The sequence below is a fragment of the Pelophylax lessonae genome (assembly GCF_965119305.1).
Source record: "Pelophylax lessonae genome assembly, chromosome: 3".
In the NCBI taxonomy this organism is placed as follows: Eukaryota; Metazoa; Chordata; class Amphibia; order Anura; family Ranidae; genus Pelophylax; species Pelophylax lessonae.
In genome coordinates, this window is record NC_138770.1 from 432,436,073 (window position 1) to 432,459,426 (window position 23,354).

The 23,354-nt window shown below is 40.3% G+C and overlaps 1 protein-coding gene across 8 annotated transcripts in view; it reads left to right on the forward strand.

The window, feature by feature from the left end:
* The window catches only part of EYA4 (EYA transcriptional coactivator and phosphatase 4), a 374,365-nt gene that overhangs the window by 189,876 nt on the left and 161,135 nt on the right, over window positions 1-23,354 (forward strand). For 7 of the 8 annotated variants that reach the window (XM_082249699.1, XM_082249701.1, XM_082249700.1 and 4 more), the window contains one exon: window positions 23,018-23,067. The exons of the other annotated variant lie outside the window; for it this stretch is intronic. In XM_082249699.1, the coding sequence (XP_082105825.1) occupies window positions 23,018-23,067 (50 nt within the window). The remainder of the gene's footprint in view (window positions 1-23,017; window positions 23,068-23,354) is intronic. 8 annotated transcript variants of the gene reach the window in all.

A 23,354-nucleotide genomic window follows, 5' to 3' on the forward strand; every position in this document is an offset into this window, starting at 1 on the left:
TTTTTGGGCACAAGAGAGGCACAGGTTCAGTGTACAGTTGTACATGGCTGGCAAGTGCTCTGAGTGTTTCATAGTTTCATAGTAAGTAAGGTTTAATAAAGACAATAGTCCATCCAGTTCAACCCCTGTAGGTGTATATCTGCCAATGTCAATAATAATTTCCTATATCCCTGTATGTTGTGTTCACTAAGGTGCATGTCCAAGAGTCTTTTAAAAATATCAGTACTCCCCGCTGACACCACCAATTGTGGAAGAAAGTTCCACATCCTTATCGCCCAGACAGTGAAAAACCCCCTGCACAGCTTAAGTTTAAACTGCTTCTCCTCCAGTCTCATTGTGTGGCCCCGTGTCCTCTTACACTCCCTGAGACTGAAAAGTTTTCTTCCTATGCTTGGATCACCATTGAGGAATTTGTATACCGCTACACGTGAGTGGTACTCACGTTTAGGGCCCTACTCAATCAGAGACCCATACCCCTGACTGCAGGAATTCCTCATTCAGAACATACATCCCTGAACACATGTGGCCCTAAACAGGAGTACCACTCTGGACAGTGTTCATCTACATACAGCTGACACACATTTCAACCTGTCATTGATTTTCACACTGCACCTGTGCCTCCTTTGCACCAAAAGCACTTCCAGTTCTTATGCTGTATGAACCAAATGACCTATGTGCATGAGTCCTTATGATTCAGCTAGTTTACTAAAGGATTTAGTAATGGTAACAAAATAAATAGTGTGAATAATAACTTCAGTTATCCAATCATGTGTAGCTAAAATAAGAAAATGGATTTTCTTTTTACACGATTTGATAAATAAAATGAATCTTTATGCAATATATTGTGTGAACATTCCTAAAGGAGTTGTAAAGTCAGGAAGGTTTTTTATCCTAATGCATTCTTTGCATTAAGATAAAAGCCTTCTGTGTGTAGCAGCATCCCCAGCACCCCCTAATACTTACCTGTGCCCCTTCTCTGTCCAGCGATGTCCTCGAGTCCCTCGGTCATCCTGGAACTCTACCCTCCTTATTAGCTGAGATACAGGAGTGGCGCCATTGGCTCCCACGGCTGTCAATCAATGTCAGTGAGCCAATCAGGAGAGAGAGGGGAGTAGGGTTGAATGGTAGCTCCATGTCTGAATGAACACACGGAGCTGCAGCTGGGCTCGGGTGCCCCCATAGCAAGCTGCTTGCTGCGGGGACACTCGACAGGAACGAGGGACCAGAGAAGAGGAGGATCTGGGCTGCCCTGTGCAAAACTACTACACAGAGGAGCTAAGTATAACATGTTTATTATTTAAAAAAAAAACACAAGACTTTACAATCAATTTAATTTATTTAGTAAATCAGCCTGACTATGTTGTTTGTTTGGGTGCTTTTTTTATACCAATATGCTAAAAGTGTATGTAACCTCAAACAGTGAACATCTCTTAAAACTATTTTTGTAAATGTGCACATTAAAATTAGGTTACCTTTAATAAACATTTCTCTATCTCTTGCTGTTGTAGTGTTTGATATATATTTTTTTACTTTTATTGGGCATGTCGTTTCCTAATGGCTAAGAACAGTGGGTGCTGAAACTGGTAGTTCTAGTTGTAGCACAGATATCACAGGAGGTCACGTGCTTCTCCCTTCCTTCATTCAGAAGAAGCCCTGCATTATTTTCAATAAATGCAAGGCTTTCTATGATGGGAGGAGAGAGACTCCAATCACAGAAAATCTGAATGAAAGAAATCCTAAGTGAGGGAATCTCCTGTAATATCTGTATTGCAACCGGAAGTATCAGTGCAGGATGTTCAGCTTCGACAGGAGATTTTGGGTTTAAAAACTTAAAAGTAAAAGTTTTTAAAAATACTGCAGCGCCCAGAGATGGGGAACACTTTATTAGAGCTAGCCTATTTTTACTGTACATGTGTAAAAAAAAGAGTTTTTGGCCATACTTCAGTTTTGAATATAATGTTGAGAGCATTTAGTTACATCTGTGCCTGTTGATTCGGCCAGAAATCACGTGGTAAACTACTGAACACCTTTCTTCTATGCCATGGAAATGAGGTGAGGGAGAGGTTTTCTGTAGCCCAAGTCAGGAGCAAACAGCCTAAAGCTATCCATACACCAGTAAAATTGTGTTTTGATGTTTGTATGTCAATTTTTTTTTTTAAAAGCCCTTACAATTTCATTCAGACCTGATACTTGAATTAGATCTCAGGCATATTAACCACTTCAGCATCCGGAAGGTTTGACCCCCTTAATGACCAGGCCATTTTTTGCTATACGGCACTGCATTATTTAACAGACAATTGCGCAGTAATGCAATGCTGTTCCCAAATAAAATTGATGTCCTTTTTTCCCACACATAGAGCTTTCTTTTGGTGGTATTTGATCACATCTGCTGTTTTTATTTTTTGTGCTATAAACAAAAAAAGACCGACAATTTTGAAAAAAAAAAAAAAAACAATATCTTTAACATTCTTCTATAAAACATATCCAATAGAAAAATGTAAAAAATCAAATGTCTTTATAAGTTTAGGCCAATTTGTATTCTGCTACATATTTTTGATTAAAAAAGAAGCGTATATTGATTGGTTTGCGCAAAAGATATAGTGTTTATAAAAACTATGGGAAAGATTTATGGACTTTATTCTTATTTATTTATTTATTTTTATTGTTTTTATTAGTAATGTCGACGATCAGCAATTTTTAGCGGGACTGCGACATTGCGGTGGACAAATCAGACTTTAAGTGACACTTTTTGGGGACCAGTGACACCAATACAGTGATCAGTGCAAAAAATATGCACTGTTACTGTATAAATTACTCTGGCAGGGAAGAGTTGAACAGGGGCAATCAAGGGGGTTAGGTTTGCTAACTAAGGAGTGCTTTCTAAGTGTGTGGGGAATGGACTGACTGCAGGAAGAGAGAGATATGTGTTCCTTGTTAGTAGGAACACAGGATCTCTCTCTTCCTGTCTGACAGAACGGCGCTCTACCTTGTTTACATAGACAGACTCCCGTTCTGTCATTCTCCTGAATGATCGCAGGTGGCCGGTGGCCGTCATGGCCGGTGGCCGTCATGGCCGGCGGCCGTCATGGCCGGCGGCCGTCATGGCCGCCGAACCCGCTGATTGGCTCCCACTGTGTCAAATTGTAGTGGGAGCGCGGCTCTGGTGGCGCGCTCACGCTCCCTAGAGCCCTTTTACAAAATCACATACAGGTACGTGATTTTGAACTTAAGGACCACCTTGCCGCAGTAAATGTACGTGGGGCGGTCCTTAAGTGGTTAATACAGGTTTTTTTTGTGTGCCTAGAACATACACCTTACCATATGTACAATTTTCCTAAATGAAAACCACACTGTTAGAATTTTGTTTTGTTCAAGGAAAAAAATTGCATTCTGCTTTTTCTAATTTTCTAACTAACCATTAGAAAATTGATTGAATGTTCCAAAAACATTTTTTCAAAACATTTTTGAACAAAACTCTACTACTGTATGGCCAGCTTAAAACTGAATTCCAGGAATTCTGACACTTTGTAAAAAGCAAAGGCAAGCTTTGAGTTAAGTCCAAGGAGCTGCATGATATCTCCTGGGCTTATCTCTAAGATTTAAATCTGACAGGTTTATGGCTCTGCTGGGAAATACACTTGAGTGTGAGACACTTGAGGCTGTGAGTAAGGAGGAGGGCACACAGAGCAGCTATGCCCACCCCTCCCCTCTGCTGTCCATTCAAAGAAGCCTTTGTATTTTGTGAATGTGTTTACATAATACAAATGCTTCTGTGAATGGGCAGAAGTAGGGGAGGGGCAGGCATACCAGCTGCAGCGACTCTTCTGTTCAAGATGCATGGTTCAGAAGGATCAGCGTCACTCCCAGAACTACAGCCAAAGCTGTTTTCCGGAAGTAACATATAGATTTCAGATATAAATAATAGGTCACACACCTTGCTCGACTTAAATATTAGTGTGCCTTTATTTTTCACAAAGAAGTTGAAGTCCTGGAATTCAGCCTTAAGCTAACAACACTGCTGCTTATTAGATACAATACAGCAGGTAACCTGTTGTTACCATAGGACTAGAAGTGGATTGTTGTCAGGATCACCAGGCTATAACAAAGGAAAAAAGTCTGAAAAAGAAAACGATGGCAGCCACCACATCTTAGTACTAATAAATACATTTTTTTTTCTTTTAGATACACTTTGAAAGGTAAGTGCAGCTTAAGCCCTGTTCTGACCCTTTGCAGAACCTAAAACTTAACAGAACACCATTCTATAATGTAGAAAATGGGCTATGCGCTGTTTGGTGTTCTTAGAGCCAGTATACCTTTAACAGCTCAGGAACCATGTGGCAATTAGAATTGAATGCATGTCGTAAGGCGGGGGTGTCAAACTCAATTTTATTGTGGGCCACATCAGCACTATGGTTGCCCTCAAAAGGCCAGTTGTGTCTGTAAGACTAGATTTCCAGAGCACCCCACCCCCTCTTACATCAGATGTCAACAGTCCCCCACCCTCCCTTACAGTGCACCCCCCTTACACTTTTTGCTGCTGAAGAAGCTTGGGGTGGAACAGTGAAGCAAAGAGTGCAGGGTCTGGAGAAAGACCAGAGGAGGGCTGGAGTCTGCAAAATGCTGAGACCAGGAAAAACGGAGACAAAGGGGTGCGCAGATAGGCACAGGCTCTGAAGGAGGAGGTATGTCCTCCTCTCTGCTGCCAACTGCTGAGATGGAGGGGACAGAGACGATCCTCTCTGTGGCTGCACAGAGAAGAGCGGGATCTGGTGGAGGAGTTTTGTCCTCCTCTCTGCTGCCAACTGCTGAGACAAAGGTGGTGGCAGAGACAAGGGGGGTGCCGAAGCTGCAGCAGAGGTGTGAGGACCACATAAATGGCCTGCAGGGCTGGATTTGGCCTGCGGGACTTGTGTTTGACACATGTTTTCTAAGGTGTAGATAGAATCTGGACCAACTAGTCAATACTTTTTATGGGCAGATCCCATTTTTCAGCAAACGTTCAATGTTCAGCAGATTCAGCAGCAGCCTCTCTCCTTCAATTTCATAATAAAAGTTTGTTGAGCTGGGCAGTGTCAGAAGGGCCACTCATGGCTCAGATTAGTCCGATATGCTTGAATTGGGAACATTTGGGCCAGCTTATCTCCCCATGTACAATAGTTTAAAGGAGTTTAAAATGGTCATATTTCAAGATGCATATAATAATTTTTATTAAATGCATTACTAAATTCAGTTTTTTTTTTTTTGTAGTTTCCTATAGTCCAGCTGTAAATTGCATTTATTTCATTTTCAGATAAAAAACAAAAATGTGCTCTCGTTTTTGTAGCGGCTCTGTGCCTTTGAATTATAAAGTAATTTAAATTAACTCTTGAACTATACATGTTAAATCACTTTAATGTAGTAAAGATGAGTAAGACTTTACATACGGTGCCAGCAGAAAGCTGTTAGAGGTTGAGCTTTTTCATTTTAACAATTAAAGATTTTTCTAATATCATAAATTATTCAAAATTCCCAGCACAGTGCAGCAGTGATATGCCTTTGGGGAAAAGTAGGCAATGGATTGCACAGTTCATTAAGTGTGCAAAGATTAAGATGAGGTTTAAATGTTGGAAATAGTAGGAGATCATTAAATACTTTAAGGTTAATACTAAAGAATGTATAAATTAATTTTAAAGAAGACTGATTTTACGTGGTATTTTATATAAGCTGCACAAAAACACGTATATTTGGCATGTGATTAAAACTAGCTGAAGGGGAAACCTGGACTTCATGACAGTCCTATTGCCCCGTTCACAGTAGCATATATTCTATTTTGCTTGTCTCTACTCCCTTCTGCTCCTTTTAACCACCTGGAGTGAGGTAAATGAGGTTCATTTAGGTTTGAAGGTGCATGTGTCCCACTCCATGTGACAGTAACTGTGTTTGTCGATTGGCTTGGTGCTATCATATGGCAACAGAGTGATTTCTCCAAGATGCTCTATTAAGAATTAAGTTTGATTTACTGCCTCCTTCCCTAGCAGCACATATTCACCTTACCTTCACGTCCTTGTCACTCTTTTCAGCTGACTGAAGAAAGGGTAAGGTAGAAATATACCTTATACCACGTTAATTTTCCTACCATGGGCAAGCATAGGTTTACTTTACATCAAACATAGGTATACGAATGTGTGTATATACTGTAAGTGCTTTATGCCAGCAACAGTTTTGGTCAAAATAAAAAAGAAAACGGCAGGACATACCATTTATTCAAAGTTATTCCTGGATCTGTGGGGTGTTGAGACAATTTTCTGCCTTCTACAGCATACTCAGTAAGCTACAGATAGAACAGGGCAATTGAAGGTTAGGGAAATTTTCGCCTCAGAACCTCCTTTTGTCTTTTTTTTTATATTTGTATTTTTTTTTAATAATAACAAGAGAAAAGAAGCAAGTCGGTATAAATCCAGCTTCACATAACAATGAGAGGTTCACTACACTATGCGGTACAAGTAACAAACTCATAAGTCTGTCATACATATTCATGATTAGCTGAGATGGCTCAATTAAATGATATCATGGCCCGTCACTTAATTACACAAACAGATTGTGAAATCAATTGAGAATAAGGTTTCAGCTTATATAAAGTAAACAAAAATTAAGCAACAGGTAATAAAGATTAAGAAGATCCAGACAATAAGAAGGAACCGTAAAGTGTTATCCATAAATACCAAACTAACTATGTTGGAACATATAAGAACAACCAAATCACACCAGGGAGGAAAGGTCATTATAGTCTGCAACAATTAGGTTATATTAGCATCACTATGTGAGGCAGTATGTAATTCTGGGAAGATATAGGGTGAGGAATCCCACAGGAGCCTTGTCTTATTAAAGGAGCCTATCTTGTCCCCTACTCTTGTGGTAAAATACTCCATTCCCCTTACCTTTGCTATAGCATTAAGGAGTTGAGTCTGGGATGGAGTTACAGTAGTTCTCCAGTGAATCAGTATGAGCTTTCTGGTTGCAGTTAAGATGTGGGTAGACAATTTTTTTTTAGAAGATTTAGAAATGCCTGGTAAAGGTAAGCCCAGAAGGCAATGAATGAGATCTAATGGGAGAGAAGTATATAAACATCTTACTAAGTACTTGGATCACAGTTATGCAAACTGGTTGTATGAGGTTACATTGCCAAAAAAACATGGTATAGGGTGCCCATTGACTGATCAAATCTCCACCAGGCAATAGACAGGGGTTGTAAGCATAAAGGACATCTGGGATCTGATACCAAAATATTTTATGAATGTTTTCCTTATGAACTGCAAAGCAAGGATTTTGCAGCCACTGCCCATATTTTGTCCCACAGTACTAAGGGAATTGGATGCTGGAGTTAAATTTCTCACCTTATGATATACAGATGTTGGTCCTTAGTGATCAGAGGAGCTTCATGTAGTAGTCTTTATATAGAAAAGATCAGATATAATTAGGAAAGGACCTTGAGTGCAAAAATGTTCAATTGCAGTTGGCATTCAAAAGTTAGTTGTTTTAGGTTGTTTAGGGATGACATAATGGCTGAGCTGTAAATATAAGTAAAACAGGCTGGCAGGTATTTTCTTATTGGAGGATTATTCCTCAAAGGAATAGAGTTTGCGAATGGTCACATGGATGAAGTGTCTAATTTGGAACAGTCTATCTTGTACCCATGGGAGCATATGTACAGGGGATAAACTATCTCTAAGTTATGGATTATACAGCACATTAATAAAGAGGGAGAATATAGGGGCATACCATAACTTGTACTTTTTACATATTTGTAGGGTGAACGCCTTATGGGCTAATGAGCGATGTTTCAAGGGGGCACTGCTATTGTCGTTATGGGCCCTAATCAAAGACTTGAGTTGTACAGGGAACAACTGGCTCTGTTCCATCTCTGTCCAACTGTTGGGGGCATGTTGTGATGTCCAGGGCATGATGTGGTGTAAATGTGCAGCACAGTAATATTTGAGTAGGTCCAGGGCATTTAAGCTACCTCTAGTTTTTTAAGAGAAAAGAACAGAGCCAGAAATGATGTGAACTTAGTAATGGGATATATATTTTTAGTGAAAGCTCTATGTAAGATGCATAGTGGGGTCATAAATACGGGGATTGTGAGGGCCTCCAAAAGATACAGTAGCAACCTAATTGAGACAAATCATAGCCATTCCATTGTTTCTGTAGTTTATAGATCTGGAAAAGTGTGTGTGTGATGAAATATTAGTGCTTAGGTACCTAATAGATTGTTGGCACCAATGATAGGGATAGTTAGTTTGCAATACCATAACTTGAGTGGGAGGTATATGTCTTTGTAAAGTTTATCTCAGATGGCTAAAATCATCCATGAGGCAATGTAGGATCGGAAGATTTGTATGAGGACTAGTAAGAGTAAGGAGCATATTGTCTGCAAAAAAGGAGAGCTTATATTCTTTCTACCTGACGGAGATTCCATTAATATTTCCATTATCTCGAATGACTATGGCCAATGGTTCTAAACAAGGATAAATAATAGAGGGAATAATGGGCATCCCTGTCTCATACCATTATACATGGGGAAAGCTAAAAACATAGCATGCGTAAGCTTAACTTGTGAGGAGAAGAGGAGTAAATTGCCTGTATTGTTTTGAAAAACAGGCCCTTAAGGCCAAAGCGCCATAGAGTGCCAAACATATATGTCCATCCTAGCCAGGCTTTCTGAGTGTATAGATCTACAGTATTTGTTGCTGCTGACATTTAATTTTTTTGGGGGAGATTGGAGCCACTCTTTAAGGTACATTGACACACCAGAAGCCCAGATTACTCTCAAGTCAGCTGAAGACTCTCAGTTTAGAAGACAATTAGATGTCACTGCTTCATGCTTATAACCTGTGCCCAATCTCTAGAGTGGCAGTTGCAGACCAAATAAGAGCTCATCCACACTCTTGTAAAGTTCCAACATAAGCAAATGGCTGCACTATAATGACAAAATGTTCACTGCAGCCCCACTTAGGACTGCATAATCTGGTGCATTACACTTTTGTGTAGGCTTATTCCCTTAAATCTGATGTCATCATAGTGTGGCTCTTTGTTTTTGAAGTCTTGCAGTTTACTTCTGCACCAGATCCAACAAATTAACAATGGCAACCACTCATATCAATTATTAAAGGAGAACTTAACTTTATCTGAGCATAACAAATTGAAATTGCTGTTTAATTCATTGTTAATATTCAAAGCAAACTGACCCATACAGTCATATCTCAGTGCTTTATCTTGTTGAGAAATTACTTTGAAAAATACCCCTTCAGCATTTCTAGTGGTGGCCATAATTCAAGGGCAAAATGATTCATGTAGCATTTACTTCCTAGAATTCATCTGCTTTTTGCTCAGGCATGCAGGCAGGGAGGTGTGCTTAGCTGAGAAAAAGCCTCCTTCCCATCTCCAAGCAAAAAAAAAAAAAAAATGCCCATGAAGACTTTTGGGTTGTATGACATCATTTTGGCCTAGACCAGAAACCAGGAAGCAGCTGAAACATGTAAAAAGAAGTTTAAAACAAGCAATTATAATATACCTAGCAGCATAAAAATAGTTAATGTTGATTGAGAGAGTTTACTTCTGCTTTAAGGTTCACATGGGCAAAGCGGTCTACAGAAATATGCTAAAATTCCTTGACACAATCTGTGCCAGTCAGCACAAACATCCTATTTATACTGATTCAACATTTCTGATCCGACATTCAGGACAAAAGGGGCAAGATCACAATGTTTTTAAGCCCCCCCTCAATCTATTGCTGTTACCACTGCAGCTGGCACTAAAATGTGTTATCCTTGGCGGAGGCTAGAGGGGAGGGTCAACATCACATCTCCATCATTTCACTATGCTCTGGCCTACAGATTGGCTTCTAGACCCCATGCACTGTCAATGGAAGGAAGTCACGTGTCCCCATATCTGAAAGCACTGGGTTTTATTTGGTGGCAGGGGTGCTACGGAATCACTAAGTCGCTAATAATGGGAGTATACAGTAAGTGACAGGGTCTCTTTAAAGTTTTTGTTGCAAACATTTCCAGATACATACGACTACACTGTCTGTGCTGAACCAGCTATTTTCTACATATCTAGTGTTCTTTTTTCTTTTAAGGAATGGCATTATATGAATATAGGTGTCCACTCAGCTGTTCATGAATTAAAATATGTTGGCTATGCAGCCTGTTTTCTGTAAAATGCTACTGTGGACAAAAGGAGAGAAGGTGTTGATTTTCATTTAGGGAGTTACAGTTTGGAAAGTCAGCCAGATGTTTGTATCCCTTACTTTATACCATCTTAAATTTTAATATCTTCTATTTTATAATTTACTAGTAGTTTTATATATTCATAAGTCACTGTTATTAAACTTTTAGTCTACTCCTACACCTCCTGGCCTGCAAAAATCTAAAGAACGAAGGACTCTATATTTTCCCAGGTCTCGTTGTCACTTAACAGCTGTGCCGAAATGTTCAGATGTATTGCTCATTTACTTGAAATTATTCCAGTACTACATCATTTTTATTCAGGGGAAAATTTTAATATTAGCTCTAGTATAGATATCCTTAATCTTGTAAAAATGTACATTTTTCATGGCTGATTGGGCTGATTGGGTGTTTGAATTGGCAATGGTCCTATCTGATTTCTTGCTATTTTTCAGCAAGTTATTTATTATTATAGAGATCAAAGTCATCTTGCTTTAAAAAGAAGAAACAAATAAATTATTTTTCAATTAAAGGAAAGCAAAAATACAATGCTGTAATAAGCGCTGCGTCTTTGCAAAAGCACTTTTTTTGGAATGGTGGTTAGGTTGGGCTAGTAATTGAGTATCTATCTGGACTGTTTTGATCTTAAATAAAGGACAAAGCATTGGAGATCAGTGTTTGCCTGGTTTTTCATTTCTTTAGAAATGTGTAATCTGATTTTTCTATAAGTACATATTGATTATTTTATTTACCAGAGCAGTTTGACCCCTTGATTCTATATAGTAGCATGTATATGTATGCTGGCTAAATATATATTGGCCCCTCACATGTTATAAGTTAATAAATAAAGGGTAAATATATAATCCTTTGTCACTGATCACATTTATATATGTACTGGATCCTTTTCCAGAGCAACAAAAAAAGCATTAAATGGATGAAGATAACCAGTTTAGAACACAGAATTAAAATTTTTGCAGATGACAATCCCTAAATAGCCAGATTTTTTTTTTTTTACCTAATTTTCTAACAGCTGTGGATAATTTTGCTATAGTACCAGGTAGTGATCAACCGATATAGTTTTTTTAATGCAGATATCGATATTTTAGTCATCGGATATCGGTATCGGCCGATATCGGCCGAAATTTTCGGACATGTAAAAAAAATTAGTTTTTTTTTTCACAGGTACTCCTTGTGGAGGGATCTGGGGGTCTAAAAGACCCCAAACCCCTCCTCAGGACTGAAAACACCAAGTTTGGCTGTTTTCAATGCTGTCAGTTTTTTTATTTGGCGCCGAGTACCCGGAAGTGATGTCATGACATCACTTCCGGTTTTTAACGTGGAGACCCGATCAGAGCTGAATGCTGCTTTGATCAGGTCTTCGGCAGCCGCGCAGGTAGGATGCCCGGGTATCCCGGTGGGATGGGAGACCCAGGCGAGCCGCGGGAGGGGGGGGGGACGTCACCTCCGGTTCCTTGTAATGGAAACCAAGCAGCTTCTCAGGCGCATTGGTTGTCATTACAAGACAGCCGACCATTGGCTATGGACGCCGGTACCGGGGTGATGCCTCTAGATGCAGGCATCACTCCGGTACAGCACTTTCCCAAAATATCGGCAATATCGGTAACCTCAGGGGCAGATTCTGATATATCAGGGGAAAGTGCATATTGGCCCCCGATATATCGGTGGTGCCAATAATCGGTCGATCCCTAGTACCAGAAATACATGTATATCAAGCCAAGACTGATGCTATGAATGTAATCCTGTGCTCATGCTAAGCTAAAGTCTAGCTTTTGGGGGTTTTTTTCTGCTCCGTAGCTTTAGTAACATCACTTACCTGTATTGAAGGATGCCCCATGTCATGCAGGCAGCTGGATTCTAGAAATGTTTTCACTGCAGGGCTGTCCTGTCCTATACCTGTGGCTAAACTTCAGGGTTCTGGGGCATAATATCTTCAGGCTCCTGGCTAAACTGCTGTGAAAGAAAAAAAAAAACAAAAGGGACCTGCCATGCCACCTCCTTCCTCCTCTATTGACAAAAATTCTTTGAATGATTTCACTACCTGTACCACAATCTGTGACGGGGGGAGACTTGTGACTCACCGGGCTCCCCCATTTACAAATTGTTTTATAGTCAGTGAAAGCAATCAAAGAATCCGGAATCCAGCTGCCTGCATGATGTGAGCCATCCTAACTATAGGCAAATTATGTCACAAAACCTGTAGAGCAAAAAAAAAAAACAGTAAACTTCAGTTTTAAGGAATGTCTACAGCTAAGCTACCTATTTACGTGAACAGACACCCATCCACCCTTCCCTAGTTGGGATAGCCCATACTCCAACATATAATGCCCTACACAAGTCAACCTTCCCTTTTTTTAATTTTCAATCATTTTTATTAGTTATAGTGCGATAACAATATAAAAATTGCGAAACAAGTAACCAAACATTCGTTTGTCAAAGGCAAAAATACAAGGAGTGTCTGAGTAACTCTTATTAAAAAATCAGGACATAACAAATACGTAACGAACAAAAAGCCTAAAAGAGAAGGCAATGAAGTGTTATAAAGGACCAACTGGGAGAGAAAGTGAAAATTATCATGGCTCAACATATAACAGACTGGAGCTAGCTGTGAACATTTATGAGCCTTTCTGAGATGCTCCATTGTCCACAGTTACCTGTACTGACGTGGTCGTGCCGGGCCCCATGCACCTGAGTAAGGTTGCGACACATTTGGGGTCCCAGGGCACACCTCATCAGGTAGAGTAACCCTCCATTTTGAGTAGTTAGTGCATAAAATTAGATTAATGAGAGGAAGGGTTGCAGATGCAATGCAGAGAGCTGCAGAAAGGAAGAGGAGAGTATACAGGAGAAAGAGAGAGATGGTAAAGGAGATGAAGGAGTGAATCGGAGGGGAGAAGAAGGGCAGAAGTAGAGAAGCCAAGAACTAGGCTTTCGAGGGGTGAGGCTAAGGAATAGTCACCGGGAGGAGTCCATCATTGATGCGGGAGTGGTCATTATAGCGGGATGTGTGTCAATTGTGCCCAAGGTTCCCAGACACTCTCAAATTTCTGTACCTTGTCATGTAGGATGGCTGTCAACCTTCCCTTTTTAATAAATAAAGTTAAATAGTCTTTTTGAAATATGGCTTTTTTTTCCTATATTATTATTTATTATTATTATACAGGATTTATATAGCGCCAACAGTTTGCCCAGCTCTTTACAATGTGAGGGAAGACAATACAGTTATAATACAGTTCAAAACAGGAGGAACTAGAGGGCCCTGCTCGTTAGAGCTTACAATCTAGAACGGTTTGGCATGACTTTTCCATGAAAAATATTGTAACATTTTGCAGCCATAGAATTAATATATACAACCCCAAATTTCAGCAAAACACTATCGCCCATATGAATAGATTACGATTAATTTACCCCAGAAAACCCCCTTTTTTTTTTTTTTCTTTCTTGTTTTTTTTTTCTCTTCTCATTTACCCTTTTCTTTCCCTTAACTTACAAAGCATCTCTTCTTTATACTTTCCTTTACATCAAGCAGAACGTACTGTAGATGGCTTTCCTCCTCACTTCCCCTTTTTTCTACACTAGAACTTGGTATGTAATTTCTCCAACAGTCTATTAACATTTGTAACCCTGCTTGGTACTATACAATTAGATGTCCTTCTGCTGGAATATATATTCTATATTATTAGGTTTTCTAACCTGCCTGATCATTATTCCCCTGACAGCAGCCAACTGGCAGCATCGTGGGAGACCTATAGGCCTAATCATAAAATCACCCACTTTGACCAAGAATGGCATCTCATGTCTATTTGCTGCTTATAGTACAGGCTAAATCAGAACATTTTTAGATAGAAGAGGGAGGGAATAGAATATCTGTCAGGATTTTGCTGCTGTCTCTAGCTATGTCACTTACTGTTTTTGTTTGATCAGGTCTTCGGCGGCCGCGCAGGTAGGATGCCCGGGTATCCCGGTGGGATGGGAGACCCAGGCGAGCCGCGGGAGGGGGGGGGGACGTCACCTCCGGCTCCTTGTAATGGAAACCAAGCAGCTTCTCAGGCGCATTGGTTGTCATTACAAGACAGCCGACCATTGGCTATGGACGCCGGTACCGGGGTGATGCCTCTAGATGCAGGCATCACTCCGGTACAGCACTTTCCCAAAATATCGGCAATATCGGTAACCTCAGGGGCAGATTCTGATATATCAGGGGAAAGTGCATATTGGCCCCCGATATATCGGTGGTGCCAATAATCGGTCGATCCCTAGTACCAGAAATACATGTATATCAAGCCAAGACTGATGCTATGAATGTAATCCTGTGCTCATGCTAAGCTAAAGTCTAGCTTTTGGGGTTTTTTTTCTGCTCCGTAGCTTTAGTAACATCACTTACCTGTATTGAAGGATGCCCCATGTCATGCAGGCAGCTGGATTCTAGAAATGTTTTCACTGCAGGGCTGCCCTGTCCTATACCTGTGGCTAAACTTCAGGGTTCTGGGGCATAATAGCTTCAGGCTCCTGGCTAAACTGCTGTGAAAGAAAAAAAAACAAAAGGGACCTGCCATGCCACCTCCTTCCTCCTCTATTGACAAAAATTCTTTGAATGATTTCACTACCTGTACCACAATCTGTGACGGGGGGAGACTTGTGACTCACCGGGCTCCCCCATTTACAAATTGTTTTATAGTCAGTGAAAGCAATCAAAGAATCCGGAATCCAGCTGCCTGCATGATGTGAGCCATCCTAACTATAGGCAAATATGTCACAAAACCTGTAGAGCAAAAAAAAAAAAAAACAGTAAACTTCAGTTTTAAGGAATGTCTACAGCTAAGCTACCTATTTACGTGAACAGACACCCATCCACCCTTCCCTAGTTGGGATAGCCCATACTCCAACATATAATGCCCTACACAAGTCAACCTTCCCTTTTTTTAATTTTCAATCATTTTTATTAGTTATAGTGCGATAACAATATAAAAATTGCGAAACAAGTAACCAAACATTCGTTTGTCAAAGGCAAAAATACAAGGAGTGTCTGAGTAACTCTTATTAAAAAATCAGGACATAACAAATACGTAACGAACAAAAAGCCTAAAAGAGAAGGCAATGAAGTGTTATAAAGGACCAACTGGGAGAGAAAGTGAAAATTATCATGGCTCAACATATAACAGACTGGAGCTAGCTGTGAACATTTATGAGCCTTTCTGAGATGCTCCATTGTCCACAGTTACCTGTACTGACGTGGTCGTGCCGGGCCCCATGCACCTGAGTAAGGTTGCGACACATTTGGGGTCCCAGGGCACACCTCATCAGGTAGAGTAACCCTCCATTTTGAGTAGTTAGTGCATAAAATTAGATTAATGAGAGGAAGGGTTGCAGATGCAATGCAGAGAGCTGCAGAAAGGAAGAGGAGAGTATACAGGAGAAAGAGAGAGATGGTAAAGGAGATGAAGGAGTGAATCGGAGGGGAGAAGAAGGGCAGAAGTAGAGAAGCCAAGAACTAGGCTTTCGAGGGGTGAGGCTAAGGAATAGTCACCGGGAGGAGTCCATCATTGATGCGGGAGTGGTCATTATAGCGGGATGTGTGTCAATTGTGCCCAAGGTTCCCAGACACTCTCAAATTTCTGTACCTTGTCATGTAGGATGGCTGTCAACCTTCCCTTTTTAATAAATAAAGTTAAATAGTCTTTTTGAAATATGGCTTTTTTTTCCTATATTATTATTTATTATTATTATACAGGATTTATATAGCGCCAACAGTTTGCCCAGCTCTTTACAATGTGAGGGAAGACAATACAGTTATAATACAGTTCAAAACAGGAGGAACTAGAGGGCCCTGCTCGTTAGAGCTTACAATCTAGAACGGTTTGGCATGACTTTTCCATGAAAAATATTGTAACATTTTGCAGCCATAGAATTAATATATACAACCCCAAATTTCAGCAAAACACTATCGCCCATATGAATAGATTACGATTAATTTACCCCAGAAAACCCCCTTTTTTTTTTTTTTCTTTCTTGTTTTTTTTTTCTCTTCTCATTTACCCTTTTCTTTCCCTTAACTTACAAAGCATCTCTTCTTTATACTTTCCTTTACATCAAGCAGAACGTACTGTAGATGGCTTTCCTCCTCACTTCCCCTTTTTTCTACACTAGAACTTGGTATGTAATTTCTCCAACAGTCTATTAACATTTGTAACCCTGCTTGGTACTATACAATTAGATGTCCTTCTGCTGGAATATATATTCTATTTTATTAGGTTTTCTAACCTGCCTGATCATTATTCCCCTGACAGCAGCCAACTGGCAGCATCGTGGGAGACCTATAGGCCTAATCATAAAATCACCCACTTTGACCAAGAATGGCATCTCATGTCTATTTGCTGCTTATAGTACAGGCTAAATCAGAACATTTTTAGATAGAAGAGGGAGGGAATAGAATATCTGTCAGGATTTTGCTGCTGTCTCTAGCTATGTCACTTACTGTTTTTGTTTGATCAGGTCTTCGGCGGCCACGCAGGTAGGATGCCCGGGTATCCCGGTGGGATGGGAGACCCAGGCGAGCCGCGGGAGGGGGGGGGGGACGTCACCTCCGGCTCCTTGTAATGGAAACCAAGCAGCTTCTCAGGCGCATTGGTTGTCATTACAAGACAGCCGACCATTGGCTATGGACGCCGGTACCGGGGTGATGCCTCTAGATGCAGGCATCACTCCGGTACAGCACTTTCCCAAAATATCGGCAATATCGGTAACCTCAGGGGCAGATTCTGATATATCAGGGGAAAGTGCATATTGGCCCCCGATATATCGGTGGTGCCAATAATCGGTCGATCCCTAGTACCAGAAATACATGTATATCAAGCCAAGACTGATGCTATGAATGTAATCCTGTGCTCATGCTAAGCTAAAGTCTAGCTTTTGGGGGTTTTTTTCTGCTCCGTAGCTTTAGTAACATCACTTACCTGTATTGAAGGATGCCCCATGTCATGCAGGCAGCTGGATTCTAGAAATGTTTTCACTGCAGGGCTGCCCTGTCCTATACCTGTGGCTAAACTTCAGGGTTCTGGGGCATAATAGCTTCAGGCTCCTGGCTAAACTGCTGTGAAAGAAAAAAAAACAAAAGGGACCTGCCATGCCACCTCCTTCCTCCTCTATTGACAAAAATTCTTTGAATGATTTCACTACCTGTACCACAATCTGTGACGGGGGGAGACTTGTGACTCACCGGGCTCCCCCATTTACAAATTGTTTTATAGTCAGTGAAAGCAATCAAAGAATCCGGAATCCAGCTGCCTGCATGATGTGAGCCATCCTAACTATAGGCAAATTATGTCACAAAACCTGTAGAGCAAAAAAAAAAAAAACCAGTAAACTTCAGTTTTAAGGAATGTCTACAGCTAAGCTACCTATTTACGTGAACAGACACCCATCCACCCTTCCCTAGTTGGGATAGCCCATACTCCAACATATAATGCCCTACACAAGTCAACCTTCCCTTTTTTTAATTTTCAATCATTTTTATTAGTTATAGTGCGATAACAATATAAAAATTGCGAAACAAGTAACCAAACATTCGTTTGTCAAAGGCAAAAATACAAGGAGTGTCTGAGTAACTCTTATTAAAAAATCAGGACATAACAAATACGTAACGAACAAAAAGCCTAAAAGAGAAGGCAATGAAGTGTTATAAAGGACCAACTGGGAGAGAAAGTGAAAATTATCATGGCTCAACATATAACAGACTGGAGCTAGCTGTGAACATTTATGAGCCTTTCTGAGATGCTCCATTGTCCACAGTTACCTGTACTGACGTGGTCGTGCCGGGCCCCATGCACCTGAGTAAGGTTGCGACACATTTGGGGTCCCAGGGCACACCTCATCAGGTAGAGTAACCCTCCATTTTGAGTAGTTAGTGCATAAAATTAGATTAATGAGAGGAAGGGTTGCAGATGCAACGCAGAGAGCTGCAGAAAGGAAGAGGAGAGTATACAGGAGAAAGAGAGAGATGGTAAAGGAGATGAAGGAGTGAATCGGAGGGGAGAAGAAGGGCAGAAGTAGAGAAGCCAAGAACTAGGCTTTCGAGGGGTGAGGCTAAGGAATAGTCACCGGGAGGAGTCCATCATTGATGCGGGAGTGGTCATTATAGCAGGATGTGTGTCAATTGTGCCCAAGGTTCCCAGACACTCTCAAATTTCGGTACCTTGTCATGTAGGATGGCTGTCAACCTTCCCTTTTTAATAAATAAAGTTAAATAGTCTTTTTGAAATATGGCTTTTTTTTCCTATATTATTATTTATTATTATTATACAGGATTTATATAGCGCCAACAGTTTGCCCAGCTCTTTACAATGTGAGGGAAGACAATACAGTTATAATACAGTCCAGTTTAAACAGGAGGAACTAGAGGGCCCTGCTCGTTAGAGCTTACAATCTAGAACGGTTTGGCATGACTTTTCCATGAAAAATATTGTAACATTTTGCAGCCATAGAATTAATATATACAACCCCAAATTTCAGCAAAACACTATCGCCCATATGAATAGATTACGATTAATTTACCCCAGAAAACCCCCTTTTTTTTTTTTCTTTCTTGTTTTTTTTTTCTCTTCTCATTTACCCTTTTCTTTCCCTTAACTTACAAAGCATCTCTTCTTTATACTTTCCTTTACATCAAGCAGAATGTACTGTAGATGGCTTTCCTCCTCACTTCCCCTTTGTCTACACTAGAACTTGGTATGTAATTTCTCCAACAGTCTATAAACATTTGTAACTCTGCTTGGTACTATACAATTAGATGTCCTTCTGCTGTAATATATATTCTATATTATTAGGTTTTCTAACCTGCCTGATCATTATTCCCCTGACAGCAGCCAACTGGCAGCATTGTGGGAGACCTATAAGCCTAATCATAAAATCACCCACTTTGACCAAGAATGTCATCTCATGTCTATTTGCTGCTTATAGTACAGGCTAAATCAAAACATTTTTAGATAGAAGAGGGAGGGAATAGAATATCTGTCAGGATTTTGCTGCTTTCTCTAGCTATGTCATTTACTGTTTTTGTGACTTGTATCAACTAGGATGAAAAGTGAGGGAAATGACTACAGACAGTAGTAAAATCACCCTTTTTACTATTAGGAATAAATATAAGCTCTGTCAGGTTTTTTATTGTTTTTTGTATTTCTGTAAAAAGATTTTTCATCACTTCCTATTGCTGTTATTGGTGCTGCTTTGGACAGGAAGTTAATTTAAGTCTTGGGGAAATATATAAATAAGATAAAAAAAGAGAAGCAAAACTGCTGCCTCTGCCTATATTGTATACATATAGATATTTCTACAGGGAGGTGCTGTAGAAATATTTGCCAGGTGAAATTTGGGTGGCTATGAAGTGTCTGTAGTTGTTTGTCATGCAATGTCCTTTCCTGCAAAAAATATTTTTGCATGTGGCTATATACATTTGTACTTTAGGGCCATCTTACTGAATGGGCACACTGGACAGTTGCCCGGGGAGCCCCACCTGCCCAGCGACCCTGCCCAGCCAAGCATTAGTCTAGATTCCTGTGTGCATCCCGCCGCCAAACTTAGCAGGTGGCAAGTGCCTGTTGGCCCTGCACTGCTGTAAGGCCACTTAGGCCGTGGAGTGGGAGCCCACAACTGCAGGAATGCCTGTCTGCCTCCACCGGAACAGGCAAACACAGGACTGTCAAGTCTGACTCCCGTCTGTGTGTGTTCACCGGACCCAGCCGGACTTGGAAGCTGTCATTAGCCTGGTACTGCTGTACCAATAAATATCACCTTATCGATAATTTGCATTTTTAAAACTCGTGGGTGATTGTGTAGGCAGGGCCCCAGTGCACTGCATTGCCCAGGGCCCTTTAATGCTCTTAAGATGGCACTGGTGTACTTAGATTGTTAGTTCATCTTTACAGAAAATCTGAAAAAGTGACTTAACACCAGTCCCCAAGTCCCATCCACCCCCCTTTGTATAGATGTAAAAAAAAAACATTATAAATACCTTTCTTCCCTTTTTTATAAGTGATCACATTCCCTCTGTTCTCAGCTGAATACGGGCTGGGGAAGGAGAAGTAGCAGCCCACTGAGCTTCCCAGTGAATTGCTGTGTCAGGACAAGTAGGATCATTGGAGAAGAGTACACTGAATTCCCAGCATAGCTAGAGAACTTACCATGGTGTGCTCTTCTTCTTTGTTTGGTCAGTTTTTATTAGGAAAGCAGAATGACTGACAGGAATACAGGGATTTCACATAAAGGAAGCAATACAAAATGAACAGAATACAAGTACATGGTACAGCAGGCACATATCAGGAATATTAAGTGTTTGGGTAGCAAACGCTTTAAGTACAGTGCTTGCCTACAAAGAGCCAACATAATGCAAACACTGATGATCAGGATACCACAGTGAAAGGGACAGTTAAATATGAGTATACCATGGAAAACACACTACGTAAACTGAAGAAAATGACATACTGAGCAAGCATGGTTTGCCAAATTTGATACAATTTGACATTTGTTATGTATAGCACTTTGTGCATAGTAAAACTTGAAACTACTAATGAAACAAAAAATATACTAATAGTGTTTCTATTAAGCCTCTACTGATTAGCAACTGAATTTACTTATCTTACTGTTCTGTGGTTGGCATATAACCCTGGCAGGATATTACAGGGGTACTAGAGGAACACAAGAAAGATGATACAGAAGGCAGACACAGAGAGCATTATTAAAGGGACAGCACAGGTAAGGGAGTGAAGCAGTATAGGGGGGATGATGGGAAGAAAGGCAGGGCAGGGAAGGCAACGGATATACAGTATTAATTAAGACATTTTGGCTCTGCAGACATTAGACCTTACCAACCTGACTCACTAACCTGTATTTTTGTTCATGTAATTTAATGGTTAGAAGATCAGAACTTCGGTTTCTCTCTCTGACTGTCTTGATAGGAGCTAGTGGAACAGTTACATGTAAGAAAGCCATGTTAGTGGACTAGCTTACTAAGATCTAAGGTCTGCTAAGTTGAAGGGTTCTTGGGTACACAGTGGCAAAACTACTGGCATAGCAGCCCATGAGGCTTCCATAGCGCCCATGACAGGGAGTGGCCCAGTTGGTTCAAGAAGGTACTGCAACTGCTCTGGGCCCACCACTAGTAGTGTGACTACTACTACTTAGTTGCAGTTCATACCCAGAGCATCAAGCAGACCAATGTGCATTAGTTGAACTCTACTACTGTAGCAGATACCCCTCTAGTGTTGAGACTTGTCCTGTGTGGTCCTTCCCTCTGAGTGTGGAAAAACGCAATCACAAGGAAGTACCATTCTACACACTTCTTAGCACTAGTTAGCACTGTTCCGCTATGTGCCCTGGAGGAGCAGAAGCTTATGATCAGTGAGAAAGGTGAGTGTACCTGTTGGAGCTAGGAAGAGCTGGTAGAGAGAGCATGTATATATCTATTGGAGTAAAGGAATGTACTGTATATCCGTCTTTGGAGAAATGGGGGGGGGGGGTCTATATATTGATCTGGGAGTGAGAAAATATACTGCAATGTTTAATACTGTAAAAATGAGCATAAACTTATCATATATCTAAATTGGTTTAGCCATTTTATAGCATTTATGATCCCATTCAAAAAGGGTTATATGTGTTGTGGTGCTATACCTTTTTAATGGCACACCACTGCAACCTCCAAAACACACATGCCCTGCAATGCACCTCAGTGCAACACAATGCAAGGTGTGAGTAATTGTGGGCTGCCTGCTCTTTTTGTGCTTTAAGGTTTATTTTGGGTGGCTCATTTTGAAGGGATTGCCTGCTGCACCATGCTTCAAGGCAAAAATGTGTGTGTATATATATATATATATATATATATATATATATATATATATATGTGTGTGTGTATGTTGTGTCTCGGGCCTGTGTTACATGACAGTGAGTATTGTTCAAAGGCGTTTTTGCATTTTTTTTCTTTCTGAACGACAAAGGGACTCCATAAAAATGTTGCTATTGAGCCCTTTGATTTAAGCCTCTGTTAGCACACAATAAATTAAAAGAAAAACCAAACTGCCAATGTGGCTAATATATATAACCTTATGCCTCCAGGCACCCTTCCAAACCTGGCATTCTCTTTTTTAGGAGGAGCTGCACACCTACACATCCACATAGAGCCATATAAACAATACAGTAATTTGTGCAGATAGCATGTAAAATCACTAGGAAACTCAGAGTAAAATGACTCATGCAAGCATGTGTGTTATTATTAAAAATACAATGTAATTTCCCTTTAGATATCTCATAAATGCATTGAAAGTATTACTGTTTATACTCATTTTTATATTTATATTAATCCATAACATTGAAAATCAGTTAGAGTCAGTTTGCCATAATACCCAGACTTCTGGGGATAGAAAATATAAATACTCTTAAATGCCATTTACCTTTAAATCTGGTGTTTATTATTGAAAGCTTTGACAGGAAATAAGTAGTAAAAATAGTTTTCCCCTACCAGCTGCAAACAGAGTTTCATTCAAAGTCAAAGGAACTTGGCCGAGAGTGTCTTTTTGTTCCTGTCGTTTGGATAGTCTGTGTTGTCTGGGAATTTCAGAAATACTGTAACTTCTTGTAGAAATGCCATTGATATATATTCATTACATAGAAAAAAAGTTGAAAAAAAAAACTCTGAGAATAAAATATGCATACCGAATTTAAGCAGGAAATATTGCCTAAGCTAAGTGTATGTGAAATCATGGAATTCTTTGCTAGATATAATAACTAGCAGCCATTTCCTTTTTCAGGTAAAGAAACCGTGCCCAGAATCAGATGTTCCAGAGCCTCAGAATTCCAGGTAACCCGCGTTAAAATGTTTCACGGTTTGCAGATGGAGTGCAAAAATAATTTGTAAGAAACTGGTGCTACTTTCAAGGGTAAATCAAACCAAAGAAGCACGAGTGTGAAAGAAAGCAGAGGCAGCAAAGACTAGGGTGTATGGCATATGGGCTAGGCTAACATGCTTTGAAATGTAACTCACACCAGGCATGCTAATGGTGTTAATGGCTTTTACAATTAATACGAGAGCGGCATGGAAAGGACGGGAGGAGATAAAAGCAGGAACACTTTGCAAAAACAATATTG